The sequence below is a fragment of the Anabrus simplex genome, chromosome 1 (genome assembly GCF_040414725.1).
Source record: "Anabrus simplex isolate iqAnaSimp1 chromosome 1, ASM4041472v1, whole genome shotgun sequence".
Lineage (NCBI taxonomy): Eukaryota > Metazoa > Arthropoda > Insecta > Orthoptera > Tettigoniidae > Anabrus > Anabrus simplex.
Window position 1 is genome coordinate 997202771 of NC_090265.1, and position 22515 is coordinate 997225285.

General features: G+C 39.2%; 1 protein-coding gene across 2 annotated transcripts in view; it reads left to right on the forward strand.

Annotated features, from left to right (window-relative positions):
* The window catches only part of LOC136857883 (ubiquitin-conjugating enzyme E2 Q1), a 153539-nt gene that overhangs the window by 39752 nt on the left and 91272 nt on the right, over positions 1 to 22515 (forward strand). For both annotated transcript variants that reach the window (XM_067136918.2, XM_067136917.2), the window contains exons 3-5: positions 241 to 471; positions 20007 to 20166; positions 20257 to 20408. In XM_067136918.2, coding sequence (XP_066993019.1) covers positions 241 to 471; positions 20007 to 20166; positions 20257 to 20408 — 543 coding nt within the window. The remainder of the gene's footprint in view (positions 1 to 240; positions 472 to 20006; positions 20167 to 20256; positions 20409 to 22515) is intronic.

Sequence of the window (22515 nt, forward strand, 5' to 3'; positions counted from 1 at the left end):
CAGATGCTGGGGTTTTACCTTAATTATGGTCATGGCCACTTCCTTCCCACTCGTAGATCTTTCCTATCCCATCGTCGCCATAAGACATTTTGGTGCAACATAAAGCAACTTATAAAACAAATGAAAGTTTTATTATTCTATTACATGTTAAATTTGGCTTCAATTAGTTGAATTTTTATTGGAAATTAGTTTGTGAGCTAATATTTTCAGTTATTAATGAATTTTTTCTTGCAATTGCAGGTCCTGAACCAAGTTAGCATTTTGTTGAGGGAGCTGTGTCGATTACATTGCATACCAGAACCTCCAGATATTGCACTTCTAACCATGCCTGCTCCTCCTGTTGGGTACCGTTTACCTGAATGCCCCGATGAGGAGCGTGATATGGAGGACGACGATGATGATGAGGATGAAGATGGTGAAGAAGATCTGCATTTAGAAATGGATGAGGGGGAGAATGTTGCTAAAAATAAGGTGAGACAACTTGGAATTTATACAGGTTCCATATTAAATTAATTTTTCTTTCTGGCATGCGTGGGTTTTGTAATGGAGCCACTAGTTTTGCATAACCAGCAAACTCAGTCAATTTTCAATAAATAATGACTGTAAACCAACTTGCTCAGTGATTGAGAGGTTCATGAATCTATACTTGTAGCTGTCATTAAGCAGTTCACTTATTGCATTTAAATTTTTGGCCATGGTGTGTGACATGTCAGTGTAGTGTTGAAGCAAACCACGTAAGTTTCTTCTTCTGTTAAATATTTGAAGAACAGGCTCAAAGCTTTGATATCTGTCTGTAGTGATAGTTTCATTGAAAAGTATGTACCCTAATATCCCTTTTACATTACAGTAAAACCTCGTTAATTCGAAATCGTTGGGGCGCAAAAATCGGACTTCGATTTATGTGATTTCGAATTAACCGCTAACACGTAATTAAGAAATGCCAACTCTTGCGGCGTCACAATATATTCTAAGACCCGTTACTGCATGCAATTAACCTTGATTCACAGTTTAAACCTCTCAAATATCATGGAAAAAAATTATTTCCAAAATGTATCCAACAGGGTGCATTTACAGTATTCAAATAATGCACTTGGATAACACATTGGCAAACATAACCTCACGCAATGAAATCAATAGAAAGAAAACATGATTCAGAGGCGAGGAGAAATCTATACTGGTTCCCCTGTGCAAGGGCTTTATTCATTCGTTTATTGTACTGTATGCATTTCAGATGGCTTGTGCTTATACGGAAAGTACCGGATGCCCTTAAAACATCGTGGCTTATCGAACTTTCCTATGACAAGGGGAGACTGTCTCTGGCTTCCGTCCACATTACAACAGTACAGTGACTATACTTGTATGATTTCCTGCCATGGCACTTCTAAGACCCATTAATGCATGCAATCACCTTGATTCTCAGTTTAAACTTTTCAAATGCCATGAAAAACACTATTTCAGAAATTTATCCAATGAGGTGCATTTACATTATCCAAATAATGCGTTTGGATAAAACAATGGCAAAGATAACCTCACGCAACGAAAGGAAGAAAAACATGATTCAAAGACGAGGAAAAATTATGCTGGCTCCCCTGTGCAAATGCTTTATCTTTCGGATGACTGTACTATTTGCATCTTTAGATGCCTTGTACTTGTATGGAAAGTGCCCAACGCCCTTAAAACATCGTGGCTTTTCGAACTTTCCTGTGACGGGGAAAGGAAGTCTCTTGCTCCCGTGTGCACTGCACAGCAACACAGTACATTTCCCGGCTGGCAATTCTCTCCTTTAAAACCATTAGTCCGTTTGGCCTCAGCATTTAAACAAAGATAAAAGAAACAAACAGTGCTGTTTCTTCGGCATTGACAATATTGTTTGGTGTGTATGAATTGATTATAGGCTATAAGCCATGCTTTTTCGCCAGCTGTCAGCATTGCCAGTGTTCGCAGATTCTACCGCTCCGCACACTGCCTGCTACGTGATATTGTGGTGTTCCTTAAAATAATTACGATTCCGCTCGAGCTTAGCAGATATGAAGCACACTGTAGACACGCCGAAGTGGGTGAAAGTACGCAAAGTTACCCCTGCATGTTCTGAAAGACACGTTCTTTCATGACACGGAGAAATTTTGAATTTAAATTACTCTGTAAAATACTTTTTTTTCTTCCCAAAATGTAAATGCAGTTTCGAATTAAAAGTCTGAATTTCAGTAACAGGACCGACATTGTTCTTCGAATTATGAATTATCTGTATTTTGAACTAAACGATTTAAATAACATGCAAAACCGTACCTCATTTTTCCGGGACCGAGAGGTGCTTCGAATTAGGCGAGATTTCGAATTATCGAGGTTCTACTGTAATCGTATTTGTTCAGTCATTGAGTGGTTTCCAAGCTTTTGTGACACTATGTACTAAAATTCACCATTCTGGTGGGTCTTGAACTATTTCCCACAGCCTTTCCACACTTGGATTGCATGCTTCCTTGACTCCATTCATCCATCATGTCCTCTGCTGCCCTTTTCTCTTTATGCTGTCATAGTCTTTTCCTGCGAGTTGTGTCTCCTTATTATGTCCAAAGTACTTCTTTAATTTATTTGACTTTCTAAATAGTAATGTGGATTGATTTCTTTTAATATTGACTTATTGGATCTCTTAGTGGTCTGTTGAACTTTTAGTAGCCTTCTCCAGTGACACATTCCGATTGCACCTCTACCTCATCATTCATATTTCCTTAATGTCTAGCTCTTGCAACCATGTGTTACAACTGGGAAACCAAGCAATAGTGATGTCTGTGCTTTTAGAAACCCAATCCAGTTTAGCCATATCCTTTCTGCCCATGAGCAAGCATCTTTTGATCTCACAGCTGCTGAAATCTTCAAACCTAGGTAGATAAAATCTCACTCCACCTCTATGTCTTCTCCGCCTGTCTGCCATGATTTTTTTGGTTCCAGTTGCCATTTGTTCAGGGCCACCCAATCTACTACCTGCCAGCCCACAAAGGCTTGTTTGTGTAGTCTACCTGAACTGAAGTTAATTTACTATCGAGTATCTTTTGTAATGAAGTGGTTATAATAAACAGTTGCAATTTCTCTTCTCCGCCTGTTTGCCACGATTTTTTTGGGGCCATTATTTCAGGGCTGCCCAATGTACTACCTACCAGCCCACCAAGGCTTTTATGTGTGGTCTACCTGAACTGAAATTAATTTACTATCAAGTATCATTTTTTATTAAGTGGTTATAATAAACAGTTACAGTTTTAACTGAAATTATATAAGTTAAATCCACCATACACATTATAAAAAATATTTTTGCCTTGTAATACCAGGCTTAGGTCATTAATATATTTGCCCATGTCAACTTGAAATGTTAGGCAGGACAATCAGTTGGAGTCTCCTAACTATTCACACGCTTGACCTTTCTTCTCTAGAATTTTGCAGATTTCCTCTTGCAGAGCAAACAGTCTATTGTCGCGGCCACCAAATTAGGAGGGTGAGGAAAACTGCGCTGTCGTCAGATATGGGAACGGCAAAGCGACAGATAGTCGAGAGTCGCTTACCTCCGAGCACGGATTGGCAATGCCGATCGTGCAGTGCTGTCTAGTTGAAGCTCATCCGCTCCAGACCACCTTAACCCGAGTCATTCCCTGTCATACAGCTGCTGAGCTCACACCGTAAGTGCTGTTAAAGATGGATAGTGAATGTGTTCAGCCTGGTGTTTCTTCGGGTCTATCATCTGAAGAGGACGAAGTAAGTGCGAGAAACGAACAAGAAACTCCTCTGAAGCGTTGTTGGTTGGTTGGTTGGAAGGGCATAAGAAGAAGGATTTAGCCAGGCAGACAAAATCCGTAATAGTGAATGTATTGCAATACGTGCAGAAGTTGGCCGAATAAAATATTTTGCAGACTGTGAACTTCAGGAAAAGCCAAGAATTGACTGCAACAGTTTGTAATGTTAGCCTTTGTTCAGTCCAGAGATGTGTTAATGAAGCGAAAATATTCACCCAACCAAGAGGTACTTTCATCTCCAAGGAAAAACTTGATGAATTAGCTCTCTCTTGGGGCCGTGAGGTAGTAAGGTTGGCACCCTACCACTGCCAATACAACCCAATTGAATTGATTTGTGCTCAAGTCAAAAGAGAGGTGGCAGAGAGGAACACAACATTCAAAATAAAGGTCGTAGAAAAACTCGCATCAGAAGCCATCGACCGTGTGACTGCTGCAGACAGGGAAAAGTGCTTCAATCGCCCGGAAAATCTTCAAGCAGACGATTGGGCCAAGGAAATAGTAAGGTACGAAAGAATGGAGCCATTCATCATCAATGTAAATGACTACTCGACAGTGTGATGAGTGATGACATTGGCTAAGAAATCTTAGACTGCCATGTAGCTAGAAACCGATTCTTAATTCATTGTAAAGTAATTTAAACCTATTCTTTAAAGTGGTTATTTTTCTATATTACTCAGTCCAATATACAGTATTCAAATATTTAAAGTTATAATGTAATAAAACTGATACAGATTAATATATAATCCGCAAGTATTTACGGCGTCCTGCAACCTGTGCTGGCACGGGCGCCCCTAACTGCCTCAGCTAAGTGACGTTTACATGATCGCTTTCCGAGCCATTTTCCAGGAAAATTACAAGACTCACGGAAATATGGTTCAGATAAGAAATATAAGCCAGGCAATTTTTTACATTTTTCCCGCAGACAAAATTTTATTGGCTGAAGAAATAAAAACTTGGCCGCTCACTGAAATTTTCAATACATGATTCTACGGATTTAAATTTACTCGTTCAAGATTTTATTTTAAATAATTATTTGAAGTGGTTTATATGAAAAACAGTTATACCACTGAAATCAGCAGTCTTTTGTGAAGCTTGTAGTATAATTTGTTCTGAAACATTGTATGAATTAACATCAGGAGCTTGAGAGAGAACAACTTGCCTCGCGCTCCGAAATGATGTGTTCAGTTAGACATTTCTTTGCCAGTTGCTACATAACCTTGGCAACAGCGTAATTTCTCTGACCCGCCTAATTTGGTGGCCGCGACTATAGCTAACATTTGACCACAACTTAGCCACCTTACTTTTGCGTGGTAAATTACATCACCAGTTATCTAGAAATTATTAAGTTCAGAACACCAATTCCACACTTCTTATTAGGTGAAAAGTTTTGCGTGTGTATTATTCCTCTTTTTGTGGAAATTGTCCATTTCTTTAAGTATAAAGGGTAGAACATTATCCTAAAATCAAAATAGGGACCAGAGCTTCGTATACGCTCTGTCTTTTTTTTTTTCTTTTCTGAATGTCTTGAACACAATGTGTACTGTTGTCTGCACTCATTTCCCCCTTTTTCCAACCATGACTTACTGTATGGTTCAGATTTGAACATAATGGTAGGAGCACCAATTAAAGACACAAACATTACGCTTGGAGCGGTACTTAAATTCAAGTAAAAAATCTAAGATCGGACACTATTATGTTCATACGCTATACCCAATAAAACGTTCATGGTATTTTACTTGGACTGTTTCTCTAAACAGTTTGTATATAAGGACACTGATATCTTATAGCAGTTGAGGCTTTCACGACTGGTGTTTTAACCTATATCTGTATTTTTCGGGCTTATAGGCCATGGTCCAGGAGAGTTTGGAACCACACTCTCAACGCAGGACTGGAGAAAGTAGGTCATATCACCTACTGTTCTATGCATTCAGCATTCGATCAGTCAACCAGCCAGCAGAAGAACAAGTTCAATTGTTATCAGCAGAATCAACCCATGCCAAAGATTTTGCCAGCCCTGGACACCTCACAATCGTTAACGTGACTTACCTCTGCCTGTCAGAGACAAAAACCTCTCCACTGGCTAATGGAAGGAACTTCGCTATTACCTCTCCCTTGATTCGCGTGGAGGAGGTAGACGCGAATATTGGAGCTGCTGTTCGCAATTTACCATCAGACCAGGCGGACCAAATCTTTTAAATAGCCTCATATATACTAAAAAATGCACCAGCGCCGAAGAGCATCCTCATTGTTAAAGAAAGGAAGGCCATAAAGACACTGAACATGGACAAGTGTACTAATTCTTTCTGCAGGTAAAGGGAATGCCACAGTCATCATGGTTACTAATGATTACATTACCAAGATATTGAAGCTATTAGACACTGAGACCTACTGCAGATTACCAAGATATCCAATCCAGCCAGATTCTTTGAAACACCGATAGCCTTATAAAGGCCTCTTCGCTGTCAGACAGTATGAAGAGAGAAATCTCCAAAAATATAGCTCTACCACCAAGGCAATATGGCTTACCCAAGATACATAAGGACAAGTGTACCTCTATGACCCATCATGAATGCTATTGGATCACCGAATTACAGTATCGCAAAATATCTGGCCATCTTGCTGCAACCTTATATCGGTGGCACACAAGTATGTCAGAGAGACCACATCATAGAAAAGCTGAGGAACATTCAGTTGGAAGTTGGAGTTCTGCTTGTCAGCTTCGATGTGGTCTCGCTCTTCACTAAAATACCAGTAAAAATGGCCCTTTACAACATCGCTCAGGTTTTTCCCGAGTACATCACAAACTTGTTCAGCCATTGTTTCACAAGTTATTTCCTCTGGAATGACAATTTCTATGAACAAATCGTTGGTGTCGCAATGGGCAGTCCACTTGAGTCCTTTGATCACAAATTTATTCATGGAAAAGTTTGAGCAAACAGCACTCGAGACTGCACCACTAAAACCTTTGTAATCTTGAGTCATGGAGAGGAACAACTACAGTGGTTTCTACAGCGTCTGAATAACATTAACACTATGGAGGTAGAAAGTGAACAAAAACTCGCATCTCTCATTGTTCTGGTAATGAAGCCGGCCGGTTTAAATTTGGGCCAGTGTTCCGCAAGCTAACGCATCCAAACCACTATCTGCAGAAGACAACCAACCACCACCCGCGACAAAAATATGGAGTGATAATAACGCTAGCTGATCATGCGAGAAGAATTTGTTAAGCACAACACTTAACTGCAAATGAGGAGCTCAGCCACTTCAGTTTGGCCCTACACGCTAACTGGTACTGTCTTAAAGATATACAGTAAGCACTTCACCCCAGGCATGCAATAACTAGGGAGAAAGAAGAGGAGCAGCTGGCAACTAAATCTTTTATGCTGTACATTGGGAAAATAGCTGATAAAAGAGGGAGGCTGCTGGAGTCCCATGGAGTAAAAACTATGTACAGTTGAACCTCAATATCTCGAACCTCCATTACTCAAATTTTCAGTATCTCGAGTAACATACGTTTTCCGGCTGTTTATCCTATTCTTAACGTGTATTTCTGTGTTACTCGAAATTTGGTTACACGAATTTCTCAAAGCAAACATTTCCTCTCTTGAAGCAAAAAATACCCTGAAACTCGAATTTTGTGCAGCATTAACTGTGCAATACAGCATCTGTAGTTTGTGAGGAACAGTTAAAAAGTAAAGAAAGGGTTACAATGATGCTGGGAACTAATATGATGGGAAGAAGAAAAAAATGAAAACTTCTAGTGATTGGGAAATCGGCAAAGCCTCACTGTTTTGAATTAATTACCGGTCATGTACGAAAGCAATCCCCGAAGTCGCGGATGACAAGCTCCATTTATGAATCTCGGCTGTGTGGTATTGAAGAGAAGTTTCAACGTGGAGGGAGGAAAGGTTAACAGTAACAAACAGAAGAGACTAACGGATTTTTTTCATAGGTGTTAACGTAGGTATGTTTCTTGTTTCACTACTGTATGTACTGTAATCTGTCTTCTAAAAGTGTACTGTAATAAGGGTTATAATTAAAGTGATGCCGTAAAATAGAGTTTGTATATTTTAAATACTGTTAAAAATAATGTATTCAGTATAAGCCTGTATATACATATGATTCAATTATTATACATGCTCAAAAATGGTATTCTCTGTATCTCGAAATTTTGATGACTCGAAATAAAATTGAGCTTCTGAGGTAATTGGAGATATCGAGGTTCTACTGTATAGGCCCAACTAAGAAAATACTAAGGTCTGCTAAAGACAAGCATCATACTTTCTCCGCAGCAGGTGTCTACAATATCCTGTGCTGCTGCAGCCAAGTTTACATAGGCACTATGAAATGCAGCATCGCCATCCGACTAAAGGAGCACAAGTGACACAGCCGGCTGGGACGAGCGAAAGTTCATCAGTTGCTGAACACTCACCATTAACAGCCCATGACATAGTACAACACTGAAGTACTGTCAACTAAAGTAAAGTAGCTACAAAGGAAGCCATTGAAATCCTGAAATACACCAATAGTTTCATCCGTGAGGTGGGATCTGAATGGGTGAAGAAAGCTTGATTTCAGTACAAAAATCTTAAAACCTGGAGGACACGGTATCTGCGGTGGACCAGAAAAAGCAACAGGCAAGCAGTTGCCCCTCTCCGCAAAGGCTAGTCAGCTAATGCTGAGCTCTGTATTGCTGCAATCATTGGCAAAAGAACAGCCAATCACCGACTGCCCTTCCACCATGGCAAACCAATAGGTAAGCAGTGCACCACAACCTGCACTATATATTGAGGTGGAATTGAGACACCACTCCATTCCACTGAGAGGTTCGAAGCATTACATAAAATAAAATAAAATAAAAAGTACTTAGGTTCGAAGCAGTCGAAGACAGCAGAAACTTCGAGAATGCTGAACGTAGTTTTTAGTGGAATGCTGGGACTATCAAATGCTCCTGGGTCATGGCCTCCGTTTATGAGAAAAATATATGCAAACATTCGTTTTAATTTAAAGCGGTATGGAACAGCGGCCATCCGTTACGTGAGAATGTACGCGCTACGAAGTAACTAGGCTTGAGCAAATTTCTCGGTTGGAGCAAGGTTTATGTAAGCTGGACTGAAGTGCGTAGATTATTTAAGCACATATAGGCCTAACCACGCCTACGAGTCTCCTGGAGCTAAGGCTTCTGCTCGAAGCGCCAAGCCGTCAGTGTGCTGTTTCATTTAATTGTGGGTGGACCTGTGCTGTGTCTTTGTTGTGTGCGGCGATTACAATTTTATCTATCATTCGTAATTACATTGTTTTTCTCATTTTAGTTCCTGTGTATTATTGCTATTCATGACATGTCACGTCCCATGAAAAAAGTAAGAACGTCCCGTGAAACCAGTAAGAACTCTGGAAGAACGACTGCAAATGATAGAAGTTGAATCAAATCCGTTCATAAAACGAGTAGATACCGCTGAACGTCTTGGGTTAGTGCCTTCAACTTTAAACTCCATATTTGCTTAGAAGATTGAGATAAGAGAGCAAATTGATAAATATGGCAGGTCAAGTAAAAGCAGAAAAGTCGGAAGAGAATCTAGATTTGCTCAGCTGGAGAATGTCCTTTTCACTTGGTACCAGCAAGCATGGGCTTCCAATATCCCTATAGATGGAACCATATTACGAGAGAAAGCAAAGAAGTTAGCTGCAAGATTGAAAATTGATAATTTTACTGCATCAAATGGATAGATCGCTCGATTTAAAGTTCGACATGGACTAGTCTTCAGAAAGGTTTCCGGAGAAAGTGCTTCTGTGGACACGGAAGGTAAGGATCTCTGGATCGAGAGACTACTACTTCAGGGGTACGAGTTGCGTATAACACGGATGAGACGGGACTTTTTTTACGTTTCCTTCTGGACAGAACACAGGCGCTGAAGGGTGAATCTTGCTATGAGGGGAAAAGTTCAAAAGGAAGACTAACCGTTATGCGGTGTGTGAACAGTGATGGCAGTGACAAGAGAGTGCCAGTCATAGTGGGAAACTCATTAAAACCACGTTGTTTGAAGAACACGAAAAAACTGCCAGTGACGTATCATGCAAACAAAAAAGCTTGGATGACCACCACTGATATTTTTTCACAGTTTTTAAGGTAATTTGATGCCTCCATGGGTGCTCGAGGAAGAAAAGTCGTGCATCTTGTGGATAATTGTGCCGCTCATTCACAGGACTCGCCATTTCTTTGCAGTGTGAAAGTTGTGCATTTCCCCCTAATTGTACCAGCGTGTTGCGGCCTCTTGATCTTGGGGTAATATAATGCTTCAAGCAACTATACTGTAAGCACCTAGTGCAAACTGCTGTGTGCTTCTTGGATACCGGGAAAGAAATAAGCAAGGAAATCAATTTATTACAGTTGATTCATTTCACAATAGCAGCTTGGCGACAGGTATCACAGCCAACTGTCGTGAACTGTTTCCATAAAGTGGTTTCAGCTGTCAGCTACATACGGCGGAAATAGACTCCGCTGAAAATCTCTGTGATGATGGCGAAGCTAGTGATGACGATTATGTCTTTAATGAAGACTGGGAAGTGAAGTGATTCTGTCCCCGTTGATTTTGAAGATTATGTGCTGATCGATTCTCATGTAGCCACGTGTGGAGTGGAAACAGTTGAATAGCTGTGTGTGATGATGTGGCGGTGAGGAGTGATGAAGTGGAAGAAGACGATCGTGAGCCCGAAGCCGTCCTGAGTTTTGCCGAAGCGCATGCCGCCTTAGCCAAGGTGAAATTCTTTATGTACTCGCATGATATCAGTGATCGTCAAGAGAACATTATGTAAGTAGAGAAGGCTTTGTTTCGTCTGAAACGCAAAGCTTCGATGAAACATAAAACAATGACTTTTTTAATAAAAGGAGAAAGTAATAAAATGACAGATGCAGTATTGCACCATTATTTTGTTACGTTTATAATGAGATTGATAAACATTCAAATTAGCATCCTGTAACATTAATTACTCAAAGCAATATCAGTTATTTCCTATCATCTGTTTTGATATATTAGGCCTATACCAATATAAATGGTCCGTTATTGGACATTATAAATTTTCCAGCTAACTCATTCCTGGTTGCCAGCGTTTCGCCCCCGTGTGCTAGGCTGGGCTCATCAGTTGGTACCTAACACACCTACCAAGACGCTGGGCTAGCGCATACCGTGGAGGCCTATTTGAGAGAGACAAATGAAATTCAGATATTATGCCTATACAAGTGAACGTACATAACCTAACCAACATTACTGTTGTGTTAAATAACTAGACCAGTGATAGTGTCAATGTTGTTACCAAGAAAAGAAGATCAAATTATGTAAGTTTTGTGCATACATTTGAATTAAAGAATAACATTTCACAAATTTCAAGAGTTTCTTCCGTCAATGCTTTACAGTATAAACACTGAATGAATGTTTGTTTTTAAATTTAACAATTGGCAATTATTGTAAGTATATTTTGAAAATTGACAAAATATTACAAACACTGCCATTAAAAAGAGCCTTCGTATTGGTGCATCCCTTCATTCCTCACAAGAAAACGAATGTCGCTCACTGTCCTCTGTACAATGTGCGGATTATAGATTGTCAGCTGGGAGCCGACTTCATGCTCATGATTACAATTTAAATGTCCATAAGTAAGTGATCTATTTTTCACACATTGATTAACAATTCATGGATGGTGAATTGAGAATGCTTATACCACGTTTCTATTCGAGCCTTATGTACATATAGAACGAAACAACCGAGCAAGTTGGTCTTGTTTTGAGAGTCGCACAGGTGTGAGCTTGGCTTCGGGAGATAGTAGGTTCGATTTCTACCATTGTCAGTCCTAAAGATGGTTTTCTATGGTTTCCCATACACCAGGCAAATTCTGGGCCTGTACCTTAATTACTGACACGGCCAATACCTTTCTAATCCTAGCCCTTTCCCATCTTTCTGTCGCTGAAAACCTTCCGATGTGTTAGTGCGACGTTAAACAAGTAAGAAAAATAAGGGAACAAAACGAAGTCTACAAACGTTCTATTTCAATTCTAAATAATAAAAAATTACGCAAATTTTTGAAATCATCCGTATTTTGCTGAAAATGCAGGTTATCGCTGTAATATCCACTTGTAGTAATTTGTAATAAGAAAACTTACCTTAATGGTTTTCCATTATTACGCGATGTAAAGAACAGTGAAGAGAAATGCTGTAAAAATTATGCTTATTATTTCCATTACGTATATCGTGGTTGCAAAATTTTGACACCTCTGTAAGGTTTACATACAGAAATATGTTCAAATACAGTAACTGTATTTTATTATTTTGCTTTCCCCAATTTTTTATGTTATCCGCATTTATCGTTTTCCCGCATCCATCATAATTTTCCCCCTCTCCCTTGAAAAACGATGCATCGAAGTTTTACTGTATAAGATTGGGGATGATATGAGATGAAATTTTATGGCATGTTTTTTTATATAGCCAACCTCAGTTGAGCAGCTAATGAAAAGAAAATGAATGACGGTCAGAGAAATTGGGTAAGGAGGTGGAAGGTATTGGCTGTGGCCTGTGAATGGGATCTGTCCTGGCATTTTATTGGAAGTGAAAATGGGACCACAGAAAACAATTTTCAGGACAGCCAGGGGTGGTATTTTAATCTACTCATGTTCTGACGTTGGGGCTTGCCTCCCTAGCCATAGCGTATTAACACACGCAGCTCCCCTGCTTAGTACTTGCTCTCTTTAATCCATCATTAAAATGAGGTAAAAATATTAGTTTGTAATTTTACCTTTTCAGACAGCAAAAGTTCACGTTTCATATTGTTCATAAAAGGTTTTCTTTTGTATTATAAAAACTATTAGCATTACACTGTATTTACCTGATGTAAACCTTTTCTTCATGCTCATCACGACGCATAGGTTGGCTGTGGGTGTCAAAACAAAAGACCTGCACCTGGCGAGCCAAACATGTCCTCGGACACTCCCGGCACTAAAAGACATATGCCATTTCATTTCATTGGTTCAGAAAATATTCTTCGGTTTAGAATTGGTTTAGTTAATTTGCCCCACTGTCGGAAGCCCTGAAGATGGTTTTCCGTGGTTTCCCATTTTCACACCAGGCGAATGCCGGGGCTGTACCTTAAGCAAGGCCACGGCTGCTTCCTTCCAATTCCTAGGCCTTTCCTATCCTATCGTCACCATAAGACCTATCCGTGCCGGTGCGATGTAAAGCAAATAGAAATAGAAAAAAAAAGAAGAAAAGAGTGGGAAAATGTTCTTTAAAATAGTGCCATAAGCATGTTTTTGCCATCGTGTAACGATTCAGGCCCAGTTTCATCAACAGGCTGAAGTAAAACAGAAGCTGAATGACTGGAATACTATATTCAAGCAATTTGGTTTGAGATAAGCAAGTCTAAAATGCCAGTGTTGCGTGTTAGTCGACATTACATCTGTACTAACATCATTCTAGATGGATCAAAGTTGGAACAAGTACATCAGTTCCATTATTTTGTCAGTGTGGTAACAACAGATAGCCGACCATCTGCAGACATCACTATACTGAGAGTCAACTCAAGACCTTAGCGGTCCCTTTGATGTTAGTCAAACTTCTGGTCGGTGAATAGGCTTCCGCAGCGCTAAATAGTTCTCTAGGTTTGTTACTTGTTCCTGAAGTCAGGAGCTTCCTTCAGTTCGGTTAGATATTCTGGTGAACTGACTTGACGAATTAAACATTTTTGCCCTGTATAAATACGGAAAATATATCACAGGTTGTATGTTATTCGGGTTCGTTACCAACTCTTATATTTCATACGTAGATGGCTGTGGATAGTTATGGTTCTCAGTGGTGCATCTAGCAAAATAATAATAATTTAATATGATATTGACATCCTATTGCACTGTCTACTTAGTAAGCTTTGTTCGAGTTCATTCCATTGCTGATAAATTCGCATAATATGTGCAACGTTGAAGATGGATCCAAGAAAACTGTTGGCAATACTGGCTGCAATGCAACAGCATGTTCAGTATTCATATTGGCTGCCAGCTGAGAGGAACACGTGTGTGATGCTGTGGCGCTTGAGTCCCCTGTGAAATACTTTAAAGCTAACAAAAGTGGAGAAAAATTAAGTAGGAAATATAAACAAATTGTTTTAAACGTTTACAGTAGCCTACGAGATTAGAATCCGCTGTGGAATACGTGGTGAATAACACCGCGCAGCGGACCGGCGTTTTTGTGTGCAGTGTTTACGCCGCTCGCGTGGAATTTAAACTCCACGGAAAATCCAAGTCTCCAGCAAAAGGTCGATGTGTCAGCTCAGCACTTGCCATAAATAAAACAGGAAGGGCCTTAACACGGTATGGGAATAGGATCCTTGGCGTATCCGATAATAATAATAATAATAATAATAATAATAATAATAATAATAATAATAATAATAATAATTTGTACTTTGCTTTATATTCGTAACGGCCCTCTACCTGCAGAAATGTTGTCATGAAGAGATCTTGAGTTTGGTTTTCCCTTCCAAATGACAAGACTACAATATTTACAACATTCCTGGAAACATTGTATTTTGCAATCCCCCTCACAGGTGTTTTTTTCAGCTTTTTGAACTGTGAGAAACTGCCACTGACAGTCGTTGCACGAGAGCGGAATCGTATACTTATGTTGCAAGTTCCCATGTGCCTCACACAAATTGTAACCTGTAGGTTTTACATGGTCAATGAAGGAATACATAGGTATGGTACGTAATCAAAGTACAGCTATGTGAAAGGATGTGATTTTGGTTGATGTTTCACTATCTCAGAATGTAGTACTTGTCAGACAGACGCACGGCGTTAATAATAAGCTGGTTGTGGCGGAGATGGAGAACGGAAACGGAAGGGGGAACAGGGGACGTGCTCACGTGCGGAAGGATACTTTTCCTAAGCTCTTGAGTTGAATTTCAGTATAGTAGAGTACAGAATGGAGCACAGTTTTATCATCTTGTGAGAAAACTTCTTTGGGATAAGCAAGTTCCATTAAGATGAAAATTAATATTCTACAGGAGCTTCTTTGTACAAGTTACCTTATACAGTCTAGAAACCTGCATCCAAACCAACAGAAATATTAGCAAACTAAAAGCAGTGGAAATGAAGTTTTGAAGACCTATGATTCAGAAATTGAAGAGGTACAAAATAAGAAACAGTGAGATACACCATGTTGTCCAAGTGAAAAATCCCCGTAGTGAGATGTATCGAAGCCTAGCTGAAATATTTTGGTCTTCTCAAAAGAATGAAACAAAGAAGAGCTAGAGTGTGGTTTGAGAAGGAACTTGAAGACAAAAGATCAAGAGGTCGGTCATGGAAGAGATGGATCGATCAGATTGGAATTGATCTAGCTGGATGAGGTCTAGATTTGCAGCAGGTTATGAAAGAAGACATCTGCATAGACAGAAGTAAATGGAGAGCACTCGTTCACTGCACCCAGACTGCAGCTGGTTCCAGGTGATGATGTTCATGATAATGTGAATCTAGAAGGTGGTGGCAGAATCAAGCAGTTTTTTTAGTGCGGTCCTATGCGATTTTGTTTGAATACAGTTCTAAAACCGGTTGGGGAAAATGATCATAAATATGTTGTTTTAACATTAGAATCTCATTTCCCATCTAAGAACGGGAAGCAGCCTTTAACAGCCGTTTATCATCCTTTCCATGGTGTTCAGGATCCCTTTGTAACTTGACCTTACTTTGATTTCCTGATTTGGAGGCTATTTTATTAATCACTACGGTTCGGATGTTAAGGAAATGCAATCTCTTTTCTGAGATCATTTTACCCAAAATCTGTAAAATAAGTATAAATGATGGGTCCCTGACTCCGTTTAAAGCAATTTTATGTTGCATATAAATGCTTATTTTGACCATTTTTCGATGTTTTGGTTATATTTTGGTCATTTTAGGGCCTGTACTATGACCTTCAGATCAACAGCCAGATGCATAGGCTGCAGTTTTGCAAACTAGAAGTTAAATATTTTCTTGCGTACTACCAACAAATTTTAACTACGGTATTGTTATGCGGAAGTTGTTGTAACATTTTTATTCAGTTGGCAATAAGGTTACTGAAAATGTAGTAAAATTTTGTGGAGTGGCAAACCTGTTCCCTGATGCTTTCGTTTGTTTAGCACTATTCCTTTTGAAATTGTATTACTAGAGTCCAATATTACTCTTATTAGGCTATAATGTGGAAGTTCAGGTCAAGTAAAGAATTAGGACAGAAATCTATACAAGAAGAAATGTTGAAATTAATTAAATAATGTAACGAAACTCAAAAATTGTTGTAGAAAATTAAGACTGAAAGTGTTACCTGGACGCAAATGGTAAGATTCAGGTTATCTTATCAGATAATTCCTACCATACAATATAGTTTTGTTCTTTGTGTAATACTAATTACGAAGATACGCATTAAGGCGAAAGTAAAGTTTTTATTCGTAATCAGTGCCACGGTATGCGGCTGAGGATCATTAATTGTGTTATTATTCAATTTACTGTTGTTAATTTAATAGGTAGGTAGTTTATTTTTTCAAGACAATGTTAGAAGAGTAACTGGCAAGATTTTATCTTTCTTTAGTGTAAATACTTGGTAGTAAGTTGTTATGCAGGCAAAGAAAGATAACCTCCTTAATGTCCTCATTCGATGGACGAATCACATGGACAATATCGTATACCCTTACTCCTCTGTGGATCAGTGGTAGAGTGTCGGCCTCCGGATCCCAAGATAGCGGGTTCAAACCCAGCAGAGGTAGTCGGAGTTTTGAAGGACGGAAAAAAGTCCATTCGATACTCCATATCGTACGATGTCGGCATGTAAACGATCTCTGGTGACGCATTTGGTGTTTACCCGACAAAATTCATTAAATCTCAGCCATAGACGCCCAGGAGAGTTTCGGTTTACTTGGTCTGCCATCTAGTGGGCCTAGAGTAAAACGGAACGTCGAAATTGATGACCAGACAGCCAGATGGCGTCAAATTGAAATGTCTGCACACGGTAGCTGAGGCCATACAATTATTATTATTATTATTACTACTACTACTACTACTACTCCATGAGAGATTTGGAATAATAACAAAGCTTTTGGCATGCACACTAGCTATTAGGAAATGTGTACTATCACCTCTAATTCCCTACTACCGAGCTCGATAGCTGCAGTCGCTTAAGTGCGGCCAGTATCCAGTATTCTAATTCCCTGCCGACTAACATTTAGAAGGTAAAAAATTTTGAACTATTGGGACTTGAACTGTTAAATAAGTACATGACAGCATCTAGTAATGAAGCCGTAACGACCATGGCTACCTAGCAAGCTTGTCGTTGATGTGTTTGCGTGTAAGTGATATAGTCAGTAGCAATAACTTGCTAGTTTGGGAAGTATTAAAAATTTTTGTGATAGCTGGACATGGAGCGCGACATACATTGAAACCCTTAAACTTTACCATCTTTTGTATGTATTGTTTAACTCTTCCTGTCTGAGGGGAAGGTTGAAGGTCCAATACACTAGATTATAGCAGGCCGCTCTTTTCTGGCTGCTCGGATGTAACGACTTATTTTTAATTGTAATTGGTGAAAATGTTGGTTTACCGTACATTTTGTAAGTGAACCTATCCCAGTATCGTGTGATCATGTTGTCTAAAATAACTGAGGGAGCTGTCAACTTCATCTTCAACTGTAAATTTAATGTTATTATCTGATGAGTTGAGATAATGTAGGATGTTAGCGCTATTATTGGATCTTTGATCTGTTAGGATGAATGTGTCATCCATATAACATATCCATGTCTCTAGGCCTTGTATTTGATCTATGTTTTTTGTGTGTTCTAAATAATCTAGGTAAATACCTGTGGCTGGAGCTACCATAGGAAGAGCCTTTTGGTTGTATATTTTTTGATTCAACATTATATAATTGCCGTAGAGCATGAATTCCAAAATGTTTATGAAACCTTCTATTTCTGATTTACTGATATGACCTTGATTTAACAGCTTCATGATCAGTTACCATCTATCACTTCAGTTTCCCTATAGAGCTCATCTGGTTTTATCAGCACCACGTCTAGAATATTTTTCCCTCTAGTTGGTTCAATCACTTTCTGATTCAGCTGTCCTTCCCATAACTTATTCACCATTTGTTGGTCATGCTGTGGCGTACCAACAATTGACCACTTCAACAGCCAAAAGAAATGACTGTTCCATACCGCAAGTACACTGTGTCAATTATCAGCACAACCACATGAAAATTTAGAGACCAACCCAGTGCGAAAACGCACCAACTACGGAGGGAAGGTCCTTAAAGACTAGGTCACACTTGGCGATTTTATAGGAGCGAGTCAGCTAGCAACGAGTACTCGCTGTTTAAATCGTTCAGTGTGATTAAAAAAGTCTCTACTCGCCGAAAGCCCAGCAAGAAGGAAAATCGCTGCGAGAAGAGTTGGACATGTTTAACTTTTCTCGCTGCTAGCTAGTCACATGATCATCACGCAGTGACTCATTGCCTTGTGTGACAGCGTAATCGCTGATGCAGGAAGTGCACAGTAGCGAGAAGTTTTAGCTTAAACACCTTATAAATATACTTTCCAGTGTTATCATTTTAAATGAGTAATATAAAGTGGTCAGGTGATCAGATAATAACATTTCTGGAGGTTTTGCGGAAGTATTAGGCCCTATGGGACGCTTCAACCTGTGATTACATGGAAAGAGACCGTAGAGATAATGCTTACTCTAATATGATCAGTGAATTACACGAGTTGGGCTTTACGGTTACGCTAGATGAGGTCAAGAAGAAGATAAAAATCCTAAAAGGCGCATTAGTGTGTTGGAGGCTCCAAGCTGACCCCTCCTTTCTCTCCGGTCTCTCACCCATTTACGTTTTCTTCTTTCTTTCGTCAACACTGCCAATAATTCGCGACTGGCCTCGTGCACCATAAGTCTCAACAAACGTCTTATAACATTGCTCCGTAATTCAATAGACGGCATTATTATAAAACACCACGAAAATTACACAAAACTCAGCAAACTAATCTACTAAAACGCAGAAAAACAATGTTATCACTGCTTGTACCTCTACATACTACCTCGCTTGAGTCTGTGTAATGTGACATAAATTCTCGTAGCGATTTCACTATCAGCGAGAACTTGCAGCTAGAATTAGCAAGGAGAATATCGCCAAGTGTGACCTAGGCTTAAGTACAGGAATTAGGAAGCAATGGACTCTGGGCAGAAACCATGGTTAAAAGTCTGCAACTGAGGATTGGATCTTAGACAACATAAGGAATAGAAGACATTCAAAATAATGCAACTCCATATTATAGTTTAGGAGATCAAAATTTTAATTTAAAGTAAATTTTTAAATGGTGGCTGGACAAGAAGATAGTAAAATGAATTAAGTTAAACATAGGAATTTCATGTCCTCAGACACTATTTAAGTTAAAAAATCAGGATTTTAGAAAAAAGAATAACTTAGAATAACCTGGAATGACAATTAAACTGAACCATTACAAATTATGGTACAGTACCTTCCGAGCTCAGTATTGAACTTTTAAAATTAGGAGTACTCTTCATGCGTACAATTAACCGTTTCACTGCTAATATTGTGAGTGACTATCAGAACTCTCCATGCTGAATTATTTTTTAAAAATATAATGTCTCAAAATACGTGAAATATATGAAAAATGTGCAAAAATGATATGAAATTTCATATGAACTGGCAAAAGAATTTCAGAACAGCTTTAGTACCAGGCATTCACTTGCATATAGGCATTCCGGTTTCACCACTGTAGTGTAGTGTCTTATTTTAAGATTTTTAGATACATACTTTTTGTTATAAAACTTCTTTGTGATACCATATGCTCTTTCCATCTTGTGTACCTTCTCTTCTTACTGCAGATTTGTCTAAACCATTTTCTTGAATTATTTCTCCCAGATATTTGATTTTCGTTACTCTTTCCACTGGACCAATATCTGTTGCCAAAAAATTTTGGAGTGTTCTTGATGTTTGTAATAAAGTTTGTTTTTTCTGCGGAAATTCTCGAATCTTTTCATAATTAGAACATTTTATTGATAGTCAGACATTGGTTTTCATTCCACTCAATTACAGTAATTAAGAAAATAGATCATTCTTAATTTGCATGCGAGCAGTATTGCCATTCTGTGTAGATTTACGATGCATTTATATGCTGAATAAATCCATGAATGATACTTGAAATGTGTTGCAGACGGATGAAATGGATACGGAGCACTTGGCCACCTTAGAACGACTGCGACAAAACCAGAGACAAGATTATTTGAAAGGATCTGTATCAGGCTCAGTTCAGGCAACGGATAGGCTCATGAAGGAACTGCGAGATATATACAGGTCTGATAGTTTTAAAAAAGGTAAAACTTTTTTCTTGTTCATATTCCTTTTTGTTAATTTTCTCCGTAATCAATTACTAATGAGGTATACATATTTTTTAACTTCATTAGGAATGTACAGCATTGAACTGGTTAATGACAGTCTATATGAATGGAATATCCGTCTGATGAGTGTGGATCCTGACTCACCTCTGCATAATGACTTAGTTCTGCTCAAAGAAAAGGAAGGCAAAGATAGCATTCTTCTCAACATGACCTTCAAGGTACGGTATTGTATTTGGTATATCTTCTAGTTAGTATCTTAGAACGTGTTTTCTGTTGTTACGGTTATGTTATTTGTGTGTTCCTTTGTTCAGAACTTCTCTATAACTGTCAATCTGTATTAAAGTACATCTACATGGAGACGAGACTGACTATTTGGCCTGCCGGTCGGCCGTGATTACCCCATACACATCCATTCTGCCTGTCAGGTACAACGTCCCGTAGTTAGGAGTGACTGAATTCTCACAGTCAACAGTCCAAATGATAGGTCAGTGGGCCACACCATACATGTCGTTTCTGCCTGTCAGTCTTCAACTGTTCAGGCCAATCGGTAGGCAAAACTGTACATGTATGAGGCCCCTTACAGTCAATCGGACAACATCCAGCAAACTGAAAGCACAAACTGGCACAAGGCAAGGCTGTATTCACACACACACACACACACACACACACACACACACACACACACACACACACACACACACACACACTCTCTCTCTCTCTCTCTCTCTCTCTCTCTCTCTCTCTCTGTCTCTGTCTGTCTCTCTCTCTCTCTCTCTGTCTCTGTCTCTCTCTCTCTCTCTCTCTCTCTCTCTCTCTGCAGGGTAGGAGAGGTGGTGGTATACAATTTCTAATCACTAGATTGCATGCCAAAAGCCTGGATTAAATTCCAGCCTCTCCACGGTGTTCATATGGAGTGAGGGCATATGACACTGTTGATGGTGATTCATCTTTCGGGTGGAGTTGTACACCTTGAGAATATCCCACGGTGGTATTCGCAGGGAATAAGCTATGTTTTGGCACTGGGTTTCACCTGCTCCATTCCTATTATTATACTATTATATATCAGGTCTTTCATTTCTTCACATTCATTCCTCTGATGAGATTTACGTTGGGCAGGGCATCAGGTCTTAAAAACTCGCGAAGTTTCATCTCGCATCATACCCGATCCTGTTTTGAAACAGGGCAAGTGTTGGACATACGTACATCCTGTTCAGCATATGCACTGAGCAGATGAGAAAGTCTTAGAGAATTGTGTAGGAGGACTCTCTTTTGGGGGAAAGATGATCAGCAATTTTGGATTACACTAATCCTAGGAGCTAACACACAGGAACTGTAAGGCATAATGAGTACGCTGACTTTGATAAGCATAGAACGTTGGTTTTGAATCAGTAGAGTTAAAATAAGGGTATCGATCATCGATAGGCAGATAGACAATCATTCCAGCGTGTGAGGGATAGCAGGCTCTGAGGTGGTGGTGGTTATTATTGTTGTTTAAAGAAGAAGTACAACTAGGCAACTATCCTCCAGGCTTTGAGTTAATAAATTAGTATACTTAGGCTCCTTGATCTCCAGCTATGCTTTGATAAAAGCGGAAGGAGAACGGCCATGGTTCGTTTAACCACCTTCCAAATTTGGAGGGATTGTGCTATTACAAGAAACATCAATGCAATGTATGCCGCTGAAACTTCGATCACAAAATAGGAAGGTAGACAGCTTCAAAATGTGGATATATTAGCGTATCTTTAGGATCTCTTAGAATGAACACTGTGCCAATATCTCCGTGTTGAACTAACTTGTCTTAAAAATGAGATTCCTGAAGTGGATAAGTGGAGTATACCTCGGATAATTCTACCACGTGACAAAAATCATTGTTAATCCGTATTGAAGATACTGAATGTTGGATGCTAAATGGTTTATTTTGTCACCTATTCAATACATATAAATTTGTACATTTAGGAATTTATTATTAATTCCACTTGAGACATGTTTCGCCCTTCATTGAGGGCATCATCAGTCAAATCACCTCCTCTAGGCAAAAATCAGGTACCTGATTAGTATTTAACATACACACATTAATATACATTACAATGGGAAATTTAAGTACGAGAAACACTTGTACAATGGTGATAGTTGACAATATAAGTTTATAGACTAAGTAGTCGGCACCAATGCATAAAATTACTGGGTAATTTTAGCAGAGCTAGCAGTGGTGCTCCGAAGAATAATTGACGCACTCATAGGAAATTATAACATTTTTACAAATTATTTACATTATAACAGTCAGGGGAGAAAGGGTATAGTGCTCGGCGTCAATGTTTGTAACAA